Here is a 15,947-nt window from a genome sequence, read left to right on the forward strand (position 1 = left end):
AAAAACGTTAAAACCATTTGTGCATGGAATGAAGACGGTAATAAATATTTTAGCTCTTTAGACATACTTTTCGTAACCGTAACCACAACCAGCAGATGACAATGTGTCGCAACAAGCTTCATAAATATGTATAGCGTAAGTGAAATATAATATGTAACAAGGTCAGTTAATTTTAAACATCAATGTATCTTACGTTTTACGTAATCAGCGAAAAAGGTAATTGCATGAAAAAAGTTAAATAGTAATTGATAAGTTAGCTATTTGTTAACTTCTATAGCCAACAACTCAACTTATATTATTAAAAAGATATTGATAAAAAATAAATATTTTTGAAATTTTAAAATTTGATCATTTTTATTATATAATGTAAAATATTTACATAGAAAACAAAATCTTGTTAGCTTTAAAATTATGTAAGTATACATATATCAAGTACATCATGTTTTGTCATTCAACCGAGTTCTGCATACATTATAAAGTAATTGAGCCTTAGATATTCCAGAAAATACTATAAAAAATGATACGGTGTTTTTTTTAAACATTATTTGTACATTGTCTTATCTATTATCCTTTTGTCTAAAAAAATTAAATATCTGCCTAAGAGCAAAGCTGTCAAAATTTGTAATTATTGCAAAAGCTCTATAATTATTACAAACATTAATAAAAACTAGTAATTAATCAGTTTGTGCACATAAATCACAATATCCTATAAACATTAACCAGGTACTAATATGCACATTTTACTTATACTTGTAGTTATAATATGTTTTATTAAAAAATAAAACTTAAAGTTCTATTAAATTTGAAAAACGGCCATTAAAAACACACACTATGTTACTTCGTTCAAATTTTTTACATAAGTATTTTTAATATTATTATAACAAATAATATTTTTCATTTTTAATGTTTTATTATAAACGGCCATTACTTTACGATAAGTAGTTTTATTTATAACGCAGCCTTCTTTTTTCTTTTGGTATCGCAATAGCTTTAACACAATAAAATAACGAAATTAATATGATATCGATTGTAAACATAATAGACACCAGTTTTTTTTTCTAAGCTGACTACATCTAAATATTTAACATCTCTATTGACTAGAATAAAAAAAATTAACGAAGAAGGATTTATTCAACTAATTAATCTAAACTGTTTTACTATTTCACGAAAGTGCCTAATATTTTTTGTTCGTAAAACCAATCTACGCAATACCTTATATCGAAAGCGACTACAGTATGTTGCTTCATTTCTCTTTAGAATAAACCTAGATGTTTTGGGTTAATTGAACAGTTTCTAGTATTATTATTATCTGTTTAACATTGCACATCGCAACCGATATAAGGAATGATTACACACATGGCCCGAGGTTTGGCTAAATCAGACTGTCTCAGTTGCTTCTATTGAACTACGTTTTTAAGATAATTCAACTCATGCACGACGCAACGGGGCGACAAGTTTGATCTCAAAGTCGAGTTGTTCTATTGTAGCAGCTAAAACAATAAAATAACTTCATTAGTTTCTACTTACGTCACATCAAAGATAACAATAATCATAAAAATCTAATTATTAGTGTTGTGTCTACTTACAGGTAATTAAATATATATAAAATGATGTCTTGAATTAATTAAAATATTAAAAAAAATCGTTGGTAATTTCTATTATTAAACACTGTACAAAATTTTAATTATAAACGAATGTATGAATAAATTATAAGAAAGAATATAAAATTTCTTGTTGCGCGTTTTGTATTTAATTATATGAAAAATCATTTTATAAAAATAAAAAAACAATACAGATAAAACTTGCTTATATTAGAAATGGCGGTTCTACATAAAACTAAGTTATATAAAAGTAATACTTAAAAGTAATCTCAGCTATAACAACCATTAACCACTAATCAGTGAAACAATTACAAAGCAGAGCTTAGTCGGCAGTTGTACCACAAAAAAGCAAATTGAAATGAATAACTATGAATTTCCATGCTTCTATATTTTACGACAGTTAAGTTTTTACACATTTTAGTGGTGTTTTTGCTTACAAATTATGTTTCAGTTATGAATATGAAAATATGAAATGTATAAACACTGAAAATTTAAGGCATCCGGGGTTTTATCCTTGTTAACAATGAAAAACAATGAGATAAATATTTATTCTTTCGAACAGACTTTTCTAAGCACTTCCGAAAGGTTAAGACATTGATACAGCGTGAATTTAAATAAGTATTTATACAGCCAGTTGATTCTATCGAGAAATGTAAGGATATATCAACCTCATTATGACCATCACACTTGTACAGCCCTTAAACTATTTTACAATAACTGCGGATTAAATCAGCAAAATAATCAGGCCGCTTCTGATGGTTTTGTTAAAATAAATTGCGCAGTACTAAAATCGTACAGATTCATTTTTAGTCTTGAACGTGACTTCTTTATATTTGACGTTTAGCACATTTCATCAACTCGTAAGTATTCGTTGAAATTAGTCTACGCGCGTCTGGCGTAAAAATGGTGTGAGGATGATGAGCGTTATGCGGTTGTTGGCGTACCTCTCGAGCAGGCGTCGCTTTAGTTCCGGTGGGTACGTAACGTAGATGTAGTGGTCGTCGTGGTCATCTTCGAGCGCGTCGTCGGCTGCCAGCCTTTCGCCGCGCGTGGGCGAAGAGTGCGTGGTCATGGATACTGAGGCGCTGCCCGCGACGCTAGCTTCCTCCGAACTGTGGAACATTCGGCGTCATGCTCTGAGTAAACGGGAACATTGAAATAAAAAAATACTATGTATGCATTTTATGATTATATCAACTGGCATATTTATAATTATCCTACCATTGCTGTTCAAGTGGCATTCTAATAGCTGAAATCTCTTTTAAGGTAGCGAAGCTTAACGGTTGTCCGAGAGCCCCGCATCCTCCGACGTAATATAGGCATCTTCTAGCGATGAAAACTGTAGCCCATTTACTGTTTTTTTTTAATTCGGGGAAACAAGATACGGTGCAAAAAGAGCTAAGGCAAAGGAGCCAAAAGTTTTACCCAAGTGGTGTCCAGGAAGTCCCTCGTCACGAACGCGAAGTACGCAAGCATGTTGAGCTTGTGGCTTATGTAACCAGTAACATAATCGTTTCGTTTCCAAACAATCTCTTTACTTTTTTAGTTTTTCATCTTTCAGCGTACCGCGCTAAGCATAAATATGTACCTGTTGCTGTACGAAGCGCTTTGTCCACAAAAGTTTACTTCAGCCGATTCATAAGATTTGAAACCGTGTTGGACGTGAAATTATAAATGTTTATTACATGGAAGTATTTTCAACAAATATCTATCTTTCTGTGAGAAATTTATAACGTTTGGAAATTTAAATATCGGACTAATACCTTTTTGCTTTAAAATGATCAAATCATATTATAACTTGTCGACGTACCATACAGAAAAAACATTTTCGCTTTGTGCGCCATTGTAGTTAAATAACTGTAGTGTTCATTATTAGCAATTTAGTTAATCACCGTCATCATCATGATGGCCGATAAACGCCCACTGCAAGGCATACCGGTTTTGCGCTTGCCAGGACTATGTCATCGGTTCATCTAGAATTCGGAATTCAGTTATGCGTATGCAAAAGTGTATACTCGAAAACGATCCAAATGATGTAGTAGCACATGCAGAGAGCTAACGCCAGGCCGGTGGCCAGCGCTAGTAGCAGTGGCCAGGGGAAAGCCCGCGTAGCCGGTGCTGCGTCCTCCCAATATCGGTCGCAGCTCAAATACCAGCACACTGCGCGCTGCATTTCCTCTGAAGCAGAACACATTACTTCAAAGTATCTAATAAAAATTTCAAATACTTTTATACGAATAAGCATGTACGCATACTTTTGAATCGTTAATATTTTTAACATTATTAACAGGTTAGTGTAGTCAGTCACATGCTATCACTGGTTCGGAATGTTGATCTGCTGAGAAGAGTTAGAAAGTAAACAGTCGCTCTTTTTAAATAAAATTTCACAATATTTGATGTATACATTATAATATCAACCCTGAAAATGAGTGAACTAACCTAGTTGCATACATTCTGATTAACTTAAAACACTTGAATACTATAATAGGATTTATTAAATTTATACTTTTAATTTCAGCTTTAAACTATGAAAAAGAAAGTCTGAGATATCTTGTGGAACTTTATAATATATGCGTACACGCAGACTTATGAAGAATTTGATACCTGGATAATAAAATTAATTCATCTATTTATTTATTAATATGAAAGCTTGATCCACCGGAGAATAATTTTTTGTAGTATTATACTTTTGTAAGCTCAATTTGTGAGTCTAGATCTTGGAAAAACTTTAAAGGGATACATTCTCTTTTTTATTTGTTGTCAATTAATGTACGGTACACCCTTTTCAAAAAATAATTATTGTAAAATTAAAAAATAACGTTACAATTATAATAATTTGATTAGAAAAAGCGTTTTATGATTACTACATTACCATCATTTATAATAATTATTGTTTACTACCTATCTCTGCAAACTTTATTTTGCTAGTAGCTATTGGTCTATCGTATTCGATTAGAAAACATAATGTAACTTATTTTAAAGAGATCTCGTTATACAGACTGGTAGAAAATATGTATTAAATGATGAATAGATGATATAAAAGTATTAAAGCTCTTTGCTAAAAAAGTAAGATATACATTTAAAGTTTTTAAACTACAAGTTTTATCAATCACCCGGTATATACTAAAGTTATGTCAAATTATATAGTTATGTCAAAAGAACTGTAAAAATGTCAATAGAGAAACACCCCAGCTCTATATTATTTGTAATAGTGATGGAGTTGTGCCACCGTAACAAATTCTAGCACTATACCACATCATCCATAAATTACAGAATTTTCAATGAGAAAAATATTATTTTCTCTTTAGTGCGCTTATTTAAACGTTTCCTAACACAAAAGCTTCTTACTTATACAAACAATCGGCGTTTCAGCCCCTAGACGCCTATTACAAACCATAGGTCTCCCCCAAAGATATTACGGTACATCCTATCCATAATCGCCAAGTTTGGCAGGCTAGTTGGTGTTCACAAAGTCGTATTATGGTCCATAAAGGACGCTGCTCCCCACCTTCTGGAAACTTGTTCATGAGCAGTAGCAATCCAATAATTGATGCCGTATGAATTATATAAGATTGTATCGCTGGAATGGAACTCGCGACCTACAATCGCAAGTCTAAATCCTCAACCACTGGGCTACCACTGCAGATAATATAAAAATAATATACAGATAATGTAGAATTATAAAATACCAATATACCTACCTTCTAGTTCTGTAAACTGGTGTTGTGTTAATTGTAGTAAAAGCGTTGCAATGCAAGAATGCACCACTCTTTCGCATCGCACCTGATTAAAACAGAACCAAAATTAGATTTACTTTTATTTAGTTTACTTCAACCGCATCAAATGTCAGTAATACGTTCATCATTATTATAAAATTCATAGGATGTCAACTGTTGGACTAGGTTCTGGCTCATAGATTTACAATACCACCGGTTGGAATCTGCCAGCATCGAGCGTCTTTCAACAACCTTAACCAGGTGGACTATCATCCTTACGGGTGGACGACCTATGCTGCGCTTGCCGGTTTGTAGTCTCAACTACAGAAAACAGCGGCCATCTTTTCTGCGCGCTCTGTGGCCTGCCCGCTATCATTTCAACTTGTACATCCGTTGGACTCTATGATTTATTAAAAATATAAAGATTCTTTGTTTACAATTATAATAGAAAGCTGTATCTAGCCTAAAATAATCGTTTCAATTTTAAAATGTAGCATGATAGTAATATATACATAACGCAATTAATTTTTGATTTTATAGGTTTACTGGTATATTTTTACATGAGTTACCTTTAGAATCTGTAGTCTTGTGGGGTCGCATGCTGCACGCTCCGCTTGCAAATCTGCTAACCTCTTTTGTCTGCTATCTGGTGGTAGCGATGACTCGACAGTGTCGGCGTCACATAACTCTGCTGTCTGGTTCGTGTCGCCATCATTCTCTTCCCTTCTTTTATCATCTGCTTCTGTCACAATCAATAGTAATAACGAATTATTTTCTTACAATATGTCTTCTTTTCTTTTTACTTATATGTGCGGTCTCATGTTTTTAGACAAGTACAAGATTTTGTATTACAATACTTTGTGTATTAGCCGTAAGAATTAGGTACTCTTTCTGCTCTTCGTGTCTCTTCCTATTATTTAAAGATTTTGAGTAAATAATTATTTATATAGCAAATAATATGTTTTTATGTGTGCAATAAGAAGTTTCCATTAATTTCCACCTAAGTCACGATATCCTTGGAACCGAAAGACATAGAGACTAAAAAATTGGTAGAAGCATTCCTTTCGTCGAGCAGAACTTAGCTAAGAGCTAGGATAGGGACTAAAGACTTTACAAAGTTCCATTCACAAGGGGGTCAGCTTCAATTGTATGCGAAATGCTTGAGCAACAAGTACCCGTATCATCAGTGTCTGGTTTTGTCTTGGGACAATCGGGTGCAGGCGGAGATCCGAATGCAGCCCGTGAATGTTGGCGACGTCGTTGAGGGGCCTTCGCTAAGCCCCGTGCCCCCGCCGGTGCCAACGCGCGCCGCGCAGCTTCCAGATCCTTCCACACTTCCACATCCGTGACAGGTTTTCCGCCTCCACTTAAAAGCCCGTGCGCCACCAGCACCTGACAGCGCATGATGTCACAGTAATCTGCTAGACACACTGCGTCTTCCGCCTGAATGAACGATAAATATGAACCAAATACAGATTTTATTTACTCTTTTTCAGTTGCGTAATGGTGGATTTAATAATACTATTTATAATTAATATTTTAACTGATCCTATTGTAATTTTAGCAGGAAGACTATAAGGCAATGGACGTTCTGCGGCTGAAATAATTATAATAATGAATTAAAATTTATTTCATAAAAATGAGATGTAGATATCAATTATAATATTTAATTATTGTTTCTTTTCCCTTTTTCTACCTTTTGATTTACATTAAATATTGTAATAACAAATAAAATATTTTTGAAATACTATTTACAATTTTACGGGTAAATTTATTTTCACTCAATTTTAGTAGTTATAACTAGTGTAATATAATACTTATAACTTTCAATGCACCCGTAATTCTTTTAAAAGAAACTGACATAGTCAAGCATGCTTTGATATAATCGAGAACGCACTTTGTTGATCTGGGTCTTGTGTCGTTGGTCGAAGTGCGTATCGAGGTGTCGTTCCTCGTAGAAAGATTTCCCGCAGAAGGCGCAGGTCCATTGCGAGGGCCGATGTTGCAGTTTCGCGGCGTGTTGGGGCGCGAAGATGTCTCGAGCGGGATGGAAGGGACATTCCAATGGTAGCTTCACCTGTTGAATGAAAATAAGCTTAATTAAGGAGATTGATATTTTTCCATTATACACTTTGGCCATACAAAGCTTTTGTCGAATAAGATATATGTATACAGTGTAATAGAATATAGGTGTGAAGGCTTTAAGGGAAGTATATAAAGCACATTTGTCAGCAAAAATATTTCAAACTTTCATAGCTGTTTCAAACATTGCTATATAAAATAATCACTCTGGGTTAGATTAATTTATTTTTCTTTTGGAATGCGACATGCCAATAACTTCTTACAGTACAATTTTTGTAGGACATATAGTAAATGATTAATAATTTTGATATATAATAACTTAAATTTTGAAAACACTTCATTTATTATATCATCATTACGTTATTCCTTTTGAATTGATTTTTGGATAAGTTGTACCATACATGGATTGAGAGCATATGAGCATTGAACCTTTAAAATTCTTTAAATCAAATCACCCTGCATAACCCTGGGTATGTAATCTAATGGTCTTCATATACTGATTTTTGACAGACTGACCGCTAAACACTTTGCTTAGGTGATGTATCAGTAACAATTAAGAGCTTTTATATTTATTTAGGAAGTAAGACTATTACAAAGTGTAATCTAAGTGTGAATTAAGTGACTTGCACAACCTTCATATAAATATTTGAAATACTTGTGGTAGTTTTACTAAGTAGGAAACAAAAATTGCACTTATTACATCTATAATTGATCCATTAATTTTTAATGAGGTAATGAAAATTGCCTACAACGATGTATCAATATTATTAGATAATTTGAAAAACTTACTTGAAATCTTTCCAAGACTGGCATCCACTTGTTTTGAATAACTTTTCTCACAATTTTTGAGTTGTCACGAGAACAAGTAATTTTGAAAACTGACGGCCCCGGCCACGGGATCAGTGTGAGGAAGAGAAGGGCCAAGACCTGCAAAATATTATATTTTAACTTATCATTTAGTCAATAGGAGACAGTATTGACGTAATAAATATAAGAAAATATTAATAATTTGTTACTATTTACATTTGAAGTAACAAGACAGAGTTAGTGCTACTAAGTGACGTCAATAGAAAGCGAGAAGAGGCAAGAAGCAAGAATTAAATAATTTATATTTTTAAATAATAGTTACCAATACGTAAAAAAAGTTTATCATGCTAGATGCATCATAAGTCAAACTGTTTCTTTAAAACGTTTTATTAATTTTAAAACAGATTATGAGTTTTTATTTTATGACATACAAATACAGAATAAAAACCATAAATAACGCATTCGCAATATATCATCGAATATGTACATGCGGAAATCGTTAACGTGCACAAGATAGGTTATGCCTGTGTTATTACATTATTGATTAATCCTCGAAAAAGTCCCTTATTGTTTTTAGTCTCAAATACAGTATAAAGTACTCACCTCGAGGGAGAACGACGTGGTCCTCATTCATATCTTGTAATCGACTTATATTTGTTGAATGTTTTTCAATTATGTAGACACCGAGGTTAGTTTACAAAGTGAGAAGAATATTAAGGGTTAAGAGCAGCCTTTACGCGCATGCGTTGGAATAACCCCTGTTAACTCACCCCTAAAGCAACTAATTCGGAGTAATTGATAGCCAGGCATCATTTTAAATATAGACGAACAATTTTATTTAAAAAAATTGGATTGGAAATCTTTACGGAAGCTATGAATGATAAATTAAGTGAATATTGGATAAAATAAATTAAATTTTCATTTTTACAATAACTTTGTACATTATTGAATCAAATTTCATAGTATTTATAGTATTGTATGCAATTCGTCTCTATTTAGGTAATCTGACTCATTATCATCATCAATGCAGCCGCAGAATGGCAACTGCTAGGTTCATATACGGGGGACATCACCGAGAGGAGCTTATGCTTCAATTTAAAACCTCAAAAATTGTAGCTATCATATTCTGTTCTCATATATTATTTGGATCTAAACAGATTTTAATTTTTGTTGTTAAAACTTATTTTTTAATTATAACAGATGTCGATAACGTAATGGCGTTATTATTTGTAATAAAATATATACAACAATTTGTTTTCAGTAACTTCAACTGATAGAAATAAGCAAAAATATTAGGAGTAAAAATTAACTTGTAATGATGATTCATAACTATATAAAAAAGGTGCAATGATTGGTTTTAGGTTTTTTGTTTACTAGGTAACAGGCTACGGGTTCTGCATTTTTAATTAATTACATAATATTATCACCATTTTTGTTAAATGCCGAAGAAACTAGAAAGGACATCTTCATATTCGAAAAACATTTTTAATATTTATTTATTTATAAAAAAAATTATATATGGAGTATTTGGTATTGGGGCATTACTCTCTTTATTTCTGAGAGTAAGTTCGTATTCTATAATGGGAACCTTCACCCACACATTATAAATCTTTCACAAATTAAATTGAAAAAGGAAATAAATGTATTTAGAAAAATATTAATTATTTTTAATTACAAAAGCCATTGTGATGTCATATTCATATTAATTTATTTTTATTCTTTTTGCTCGTCGAAACACATGCATTAATTAATTAAATGTAAAATATTCATATTATTTATGAATTCGTAGCATAAAAGTTCTAGAATCATTGGTGTGGAAAATCTACTTGAACCTTCCGTGCACTTTAAGGCGACGTATTCGTCATATCACATATAAAGTAAAGTCACAGAAGTGAGAGCGCTTTGCACGCCAACATAAGTCGAAATAATGGGCAAAGCGACCACTCATATGTAACACCTATTCTAAATACTAACAAGGCTATAAAACTGCAATTAGTCAGCCAATAAGTATTGTTTGATAACATAGTGTTATACCATAGCAATCGCTATTCCCTTAGTGGCCGCACGTTCCGCTTCCAAATCTATAATTACAAGGTTAGTTGTTTTTCTAAATAGTTAATAAAAACTTATAAAATTAAATTGCTATAAATTCTAAGTCGCTTGCTGGCAACATAAGACCAGTCTTTGTGTCGATCTTAAAGGGAGGCCTATACCTTACAAAGGGCGTCTATCAGTTGACACTGTGATGAAATTATTAAAAATAGATCAAGTAAGATAAAAAATATCAAAATCTTAATGATGAAATATATATTAAATCGAACTAATCGAATAAAACGAAATAATAATTGCATTAAAAATAACGACCACAACTTAATTCTAAAATAATAAAACGTCTGAATCACTCTTATTAAAAACGATGGTAAGAAAGTTAATACAGTAACAAATTAAATATAGTTTGAAAGCAGCTTCCATTGGCAAAAACATTTGCTTCATAAATTAAAATTTTTATGATTTGTATTTATTGTTCGCAGTGTTTTTTGTCAGTATAGAATAAAATTTACTACGGTGAACTACAAAATTATTAAAATTTATTGTTTTACGACGATTGTTTTTATGCTCATCGATAACTACGCAATGACGAGTATAATCCTAAAATAGATCAGAGTATAAAAGAATTAATTATATCTCTTCAAAATAGCCATTAAACAATTGCTAATATTTTACTAATATTAACGAACTTATACCAATAAAGCTATATAATACAAAAGCAAGTCTTCTTGTATAACATTACTATATAGCATGCTAGAAGGGTATGTGAAGTAGCATATTTAGCAGTAAGTACATAACACACATGCCGTGACATTATTCGCTCTTGGAACGAAAAGAATGGTAGGTCAAACATAAGTTGGCCTTTGTGATGTAGATACACCCACCATAAACGACGAGAATATTTTGTTAATAGAAAATTAACAAATGCATAAAACTTTTGATCGATAAGCTTCTGAATTGTTTGAGCCTTTGAATTGTTTTCAGTTTGTTTTGTAAATCATTGTCCCGGTTAAACACTGCCGACGAATTCACATCCGGCTTTTTCACCTCGGACGCATTCGCTTTATTTTCGGACGTGATTATCACTGATGAATATTTACTTATAACATAATTATTAATGTAAATCAATATAATATACTTATGTATTAGATTATCTTAGACTCCGCCATGGAGTTCTCAGTCGTTTACATGTTTTAAAGAATAAAAGGTAAAAATTGTAATTGCGTACTTTGTAAAATAGTTTATCTTAAAAACAATCAAATTAAAGCAAATAAAAAACTCATTTTTAGATAGTAAATATAAAATTATATTTATTAAAGCAGCACACAAAGAGTGGTTTTAACTACATCAATCTTTTCTCTGTATTTTTCTAAATCCTGGAACGTAAATAATAGCTGGAATGTTTGTTTTATCTATCTCCAGTATGCCTTTAGAAAACTTGAAAAATGGAAATAACGTCTAATAACGTAGTTTTGCAAAATTAGTTTCTTAATAAAATGAGTATCATACCATATAAAAAATAAAATAGATAATCTTATTATAATCTTGGTTTCACCAAAGTACCATTGAATGCAACTATTTTTACAAGAACAATATTAAATTTTGCAACAAAATAGAAACACGTTGGTGATTAGTAATATATAATAAATAGTAAGGGTAGGGTTTAATCCCATTTCCATTTACACTTCCGACACGACAAAAATATTATTTGGTCTTGTACGGATTTTACGCATCCCGTATATTTAGGAGCAAGTGTTGTATTTATTATACACGATACATTTAAAAATTTAATTTATATTAAAACAAAAAAATTTTTAGGCGTAGTTCCGCCTTTAAAATATCTTTCAAAAATTGTTTTTCCTTAAAATACAAGTCGTATTTAGCTATCTTAAATAAAACAATTTAGTATTCTATCAGAATTTTTAACAAAATCTGTTTTAGTATATTTTTAAACAAGTTTTATTTATATTGGCTGTGACGGAGTATAAGATTTTTATATTTATACCGTACCGGAACAAACAGTGAAAACTCGCTGAAAGCAATATTTGCGCATGCCCACAGCCTCCAGTTCAAGTGCCCTCCCCTCAGAAATCCGTACAGTTTCGCCTCAGCCATGTACCGTGTTGACCTCTCCAACATGATCTTTATTCTAGATCTTGTTACATGTTAATACAGTAGACGCTATATTTACAAAACGAAATAACATAATGTCACAGTTCTGGTTTTAATTACACGCGAGTTTCCTTTATAATTAAATAAATATTATTTATGAATGTGAATCGTTTGTACAAACTGTATGCTGTGTTAAGTGATACAATTAACACATTAGGTAAGTTGACACACTTTAAAAACATTGATTTAATATTCAATTCTTAAGACATGATTAAAAATTAAAATTTGTTCAATTAATGCCTATTATAAAAGTGAAAAAATGTTGTAAGTTAACCACATATTTAAACTTCTCTAATTCGTCTATTTTATCTTGCATTATCGTTTTAAGTGAAAGAGAAAATTTTTGTGTTCCAGGATGTCCAAGTCAATGAAAATTATCAAGGGACGGCCGAGCGGTGTTAAACTCCGATACGTATTTATTTTAGCATCTATTTTTGGCGCAAGTTTCTTAATCATTATTGTAAACAACGGTTCTGCAACAATTTTCTTGAAAAATGAAGTTAGCTCTTCATGGTACTCAACTCAACGATATAATCCTTTTGATTCCGGGGCAAGTTTTACAATTAGAACTGAAGGTTGCACCATTCCAGGGTTATATCCGTTTGATGAAAGTATCAAAAAGTTTATTGAGCATCCAAAACATATAAAATCATGCAATAAAACCAAAGCATCATTAGTGAAGAGCAATAGCACTCACATTTGGCTCGCAACTGAAAACATTGATTCTTTCGCATACGCTAACGTCACCTGTTGTTACAAACCATTTTACAGACCATTGGCAATAAATGACATTTCTTCAGCGGATATAGACGACAGGGTAAAATACGAAGAATGTATCTATTTCTCTGATTACATAGAAGTTGGAAACGAATTCGTTAAAATCTCTTGCGTCAGTCGCAGCAAGATTATCTACGAACAATTTTATTTGTTCACACCAAAGAAACCATTCTTATCTTACAAAGAAGATTCGACTGAAGCCCCCATAAATCAATCGGGATACAATGTAATAGTTATGGGTATCGACGCTATTTCGCGATTAAATTTTTATAGGACGATGCCTAAAACTCTATCGTATTTAAAAAAGAAAGGAGCTATAGAATTATTCGGTTATAATAAAGTTGGGGACAATACTTTTCCAAACCTGACACCGTTACTTTTAGGCATAAAGGATACTGACTTAAAAAAAACTTGTTGGCCTAATGCAAGAGCAACTTTTGATAATTGTCCTTTTATATGGGATTGGTTTAAAGAGGCTGGTTATTTTACAGCTATGGGAGAAGACAGTGCTACTTTGGGCACATTTAATTTCGAAAAACTTGGATTCAGTGGCACACCGACGGATTATTATATACATACTTTCATGCACGAAGCTGAGTTACAAGTGGGAAACAACAAAGATTTCAACTCGTTCCTCTGCATGGGAGATAAGTATTTTTATCAAGTTTTACTTGATTATATTGAAGATTTAACCATAACATTGAAAACATCAAAATTATTTGGTTTCTTTTGGGAAGTGACTATGAGTCATGATTATTTAAATTATCCAGTTCTTATGGATGATAGCTATTTGAACTTCTTGCAGAAACTAGACAAGTCCAAATACCTGGATGAAACTATTTTGATTTTAGTGAGTGATCACGGGATACGCTGGGGTGATATAAGAATGACGAAACAAGGACGTCTAGAAGAAAGATTACCGCTAGTTCATATATTATTACCTTCTTCATTTCAAGTTAAGCATACCTTGGCTTATAATAATTTAAGATCGAATAGTAGACGTCTGACAACTCCTTTTGATCTGTATGCAACCATGACAGATCTTGTGGATATAAACACGATTGATGATGAAAAAATCAAACATCGTAGTTCTTTGTACTACTCTCGTGACCGGAGTATAAGTTTATTTTTACCGATACCAACTAATAGAACTTGTCCACTGGCTGGAATTGATGACCATTGGTGTACATGCCACATAGGAAGGAAGATATCGTTGAAAAGCTTAGAAGCATCAGCAGCTGCCGTATTCTTGGTAAGGCAATTAAACGAAATGGTACGTTCTCATCCGCAATGCCATTCGTTGCTGCTTGATGAGCTATTAGAGATAACTGAGCTAGAAGTGGGAACTCCGGAGAAGGACGAAGTTGGTTGGCGTGAATTTATGGTAACAATTCGAACTGCACCTAATGGTGGTCTATACGAAGCTACTCTACGTGCAGATATCGGTGGCTGGTCATTAGCTGGAACTGTTAGCCGGCTAAACTTATACGGTGACCAGAGCTACTGTGTACACGATTATCAGCTAAAGTTATATTGCTACTGTAGATAAATAAATGTCTATTAGGATAACAAAGGTAAAAATCTGTGATATTGTTACTTGTTACATATGTGTAGCAAGAATATGTATAGACGATACAAAAATAGTATTTTTAGAACATTGTGTTTATATAGTTTGCTCAAAATGAAACTTGGCCTAAAATATGTTAACTTAATACTTAGTAGGAATTAATATTTATAGATTGCTTTACTAGCTTATTTAGACAAACGTTTTTGCAAATAATATTTCCGTAGAAACACATCTCTGTTAGACATATCAATTTAAAAAAGGGTTTTGAAAATTATAAAGTTAATGTTAAAATTGTAGACTACAACATATCATTTGTACACGTAGGCCTAAATTTAAATAGATTAGTACGTGTTACTTAGTAGTGTGACCCTATGTGCCAAAATTATGGTAATAATATACTCGTATTTTAATAATATGTATTTTCGTGTTGTATCCAAAATGTAACGTAGATAACGAAAAATATGATTTATCGTGATTTTTTAGATTTAATGACATTTGTATTATTAAAAAAAAATTAAAGTTTTATGATACTGAATTATTAAGAACACGATAATTACGTTTATTATTATTTTATACCAAACATGTTATCGATCAATTTAGGACAATATTTATGATTATGAAATAGCTGTGGATTAAATAACTTAGAAATTACGTTTTGTAAATTACAACGACTCTCTAAAAGAATCTAATTAACCTAACATAATCATATGTAGTTAAAACAAAAAAATATTTTCCGATAGATAATTATAGACGCCTCTAGTACTATATTGTTAAAAGACCTCATAACTTTGTAGTGTGAATAGGATATAATAAACTTGCCAGCTTTAATATTAAAAAAAGAGATTTATTTCAACACTGTTATTAAGTATGTTTTGTTTGTACTTATCTTTTTCAAAATATAATTTATTTTTAAATCCATAATTTGTTTTATTGGGAAAAGAGTTGCTCCTGTCATTCTTTTTGTCACAAATAATAAATTTTCAATAAATTGATAGTTCTTTATTTGGACAATGAAATAAAAAAATATAAACATTGGTGTGATAATACTTATTTATTTATTTATTTATTTAACAGTTTATTGTACACAATAAAAACACTAAAGTAACAATACAAATATAACTGACACAACAGGCACTACTTATTTCTAACCAGAAATTTCTTCCAGTAGGCCTACGG

General features: G+C 31.8%; 2 protein-coding genes across 2 annotated transcripts; one reads left to right on the forward strand and one right to left on the reverse strand.

The window, feature by feature from the left end:
- Positions 1-1,462: 1,462 nt before the first annotated feature.
- On the reverse strand, positions 1,463-8,836 carry LOC137922444 (uncharacterized). Its single transcript, XM_068765433.1, has 9 exons — positions 8,810-8,836; positions 8,189-8,326; positions 7,215-7,394; positions 6,493-6,760; positions 5,887-6,059; positions 5,303-5,384; positions 3,617-3,779; positions 2,546-2,713; positions 1,463-1,490 (listed from the first exon to the last, which is right to left on the reverse strand). The coding sequence occupies exons 1-9, from the start codon at positions 8,834-8,836 to the stop codon at positions 1,463-1,465; spliced, it is 1,227 nt and encodes a 408-aa protein (XP_068621534.1).
- A 3,946-nt stretch (positions 8,837-12,782) lies between these two features.
- Positions 12,783-14,753, forward strand: LOC137922413 (uncharacterized). The gene has a single exon (XM_068765394.1). It carries the CDS (start codon positions 12,783-12,785, stop codon positions 14,751-14,753), a length of 1,971 nt encoding a protein of 656 aa, XP_068621495.1.
- Positions 14,754-15,947: the final 1,194 nt, after the last annotated feature.

Source organism: Battus philenor, unplaced genomic scaffold (genome assembly GCF_028537555.1).
Source record: "Battus philenor isolate CCGP_79_NKW_IND1 unplaced genomic scaffold, ilBatPhil1.0.hap1 SCAF_2, whole genome shotgun sequence".
Lineage (NCBI taxonomy): Eukaryota > Metazoa > Arthropoda > Insecta > Lepidoptera > Papilionidae > Battus > Battus philenor.

What these genes read in the sequence shown, in the direction of transcription:
- LOC137922444 (XM_068765433.1), bottom strand. Translation starts at nt 8,836, where the DNA reads ATGAGGACCACGTCGTTCTCCCTCGAG. An exon ending in ACAAGACCCAGATCAACAAA is followed by an intron (nt 6,761 to 7,214) that starts GTGCGTTCTCGA and finishes TCGTTCATTCAG; the next exon opens with GCGGAAGACGCAGTGTGTCT. An exon ending in ATCATTTGGATCGTTTTCGA is followed by an intron (nt 2,714 to 3,616) that starts GTATACACTTTT and finishes AATGTTCCACAG; the next exon opens with TTCGGAGGAAGCTAGCGTCG.
- LOC137922413 (XM_068765394.1), top strand. Translation starts at nt 12,783, where the DNA reads ATGTCCAAGTCAATGAAAATTATCAAGGGACGGCCGAGCGGTGTTAAA.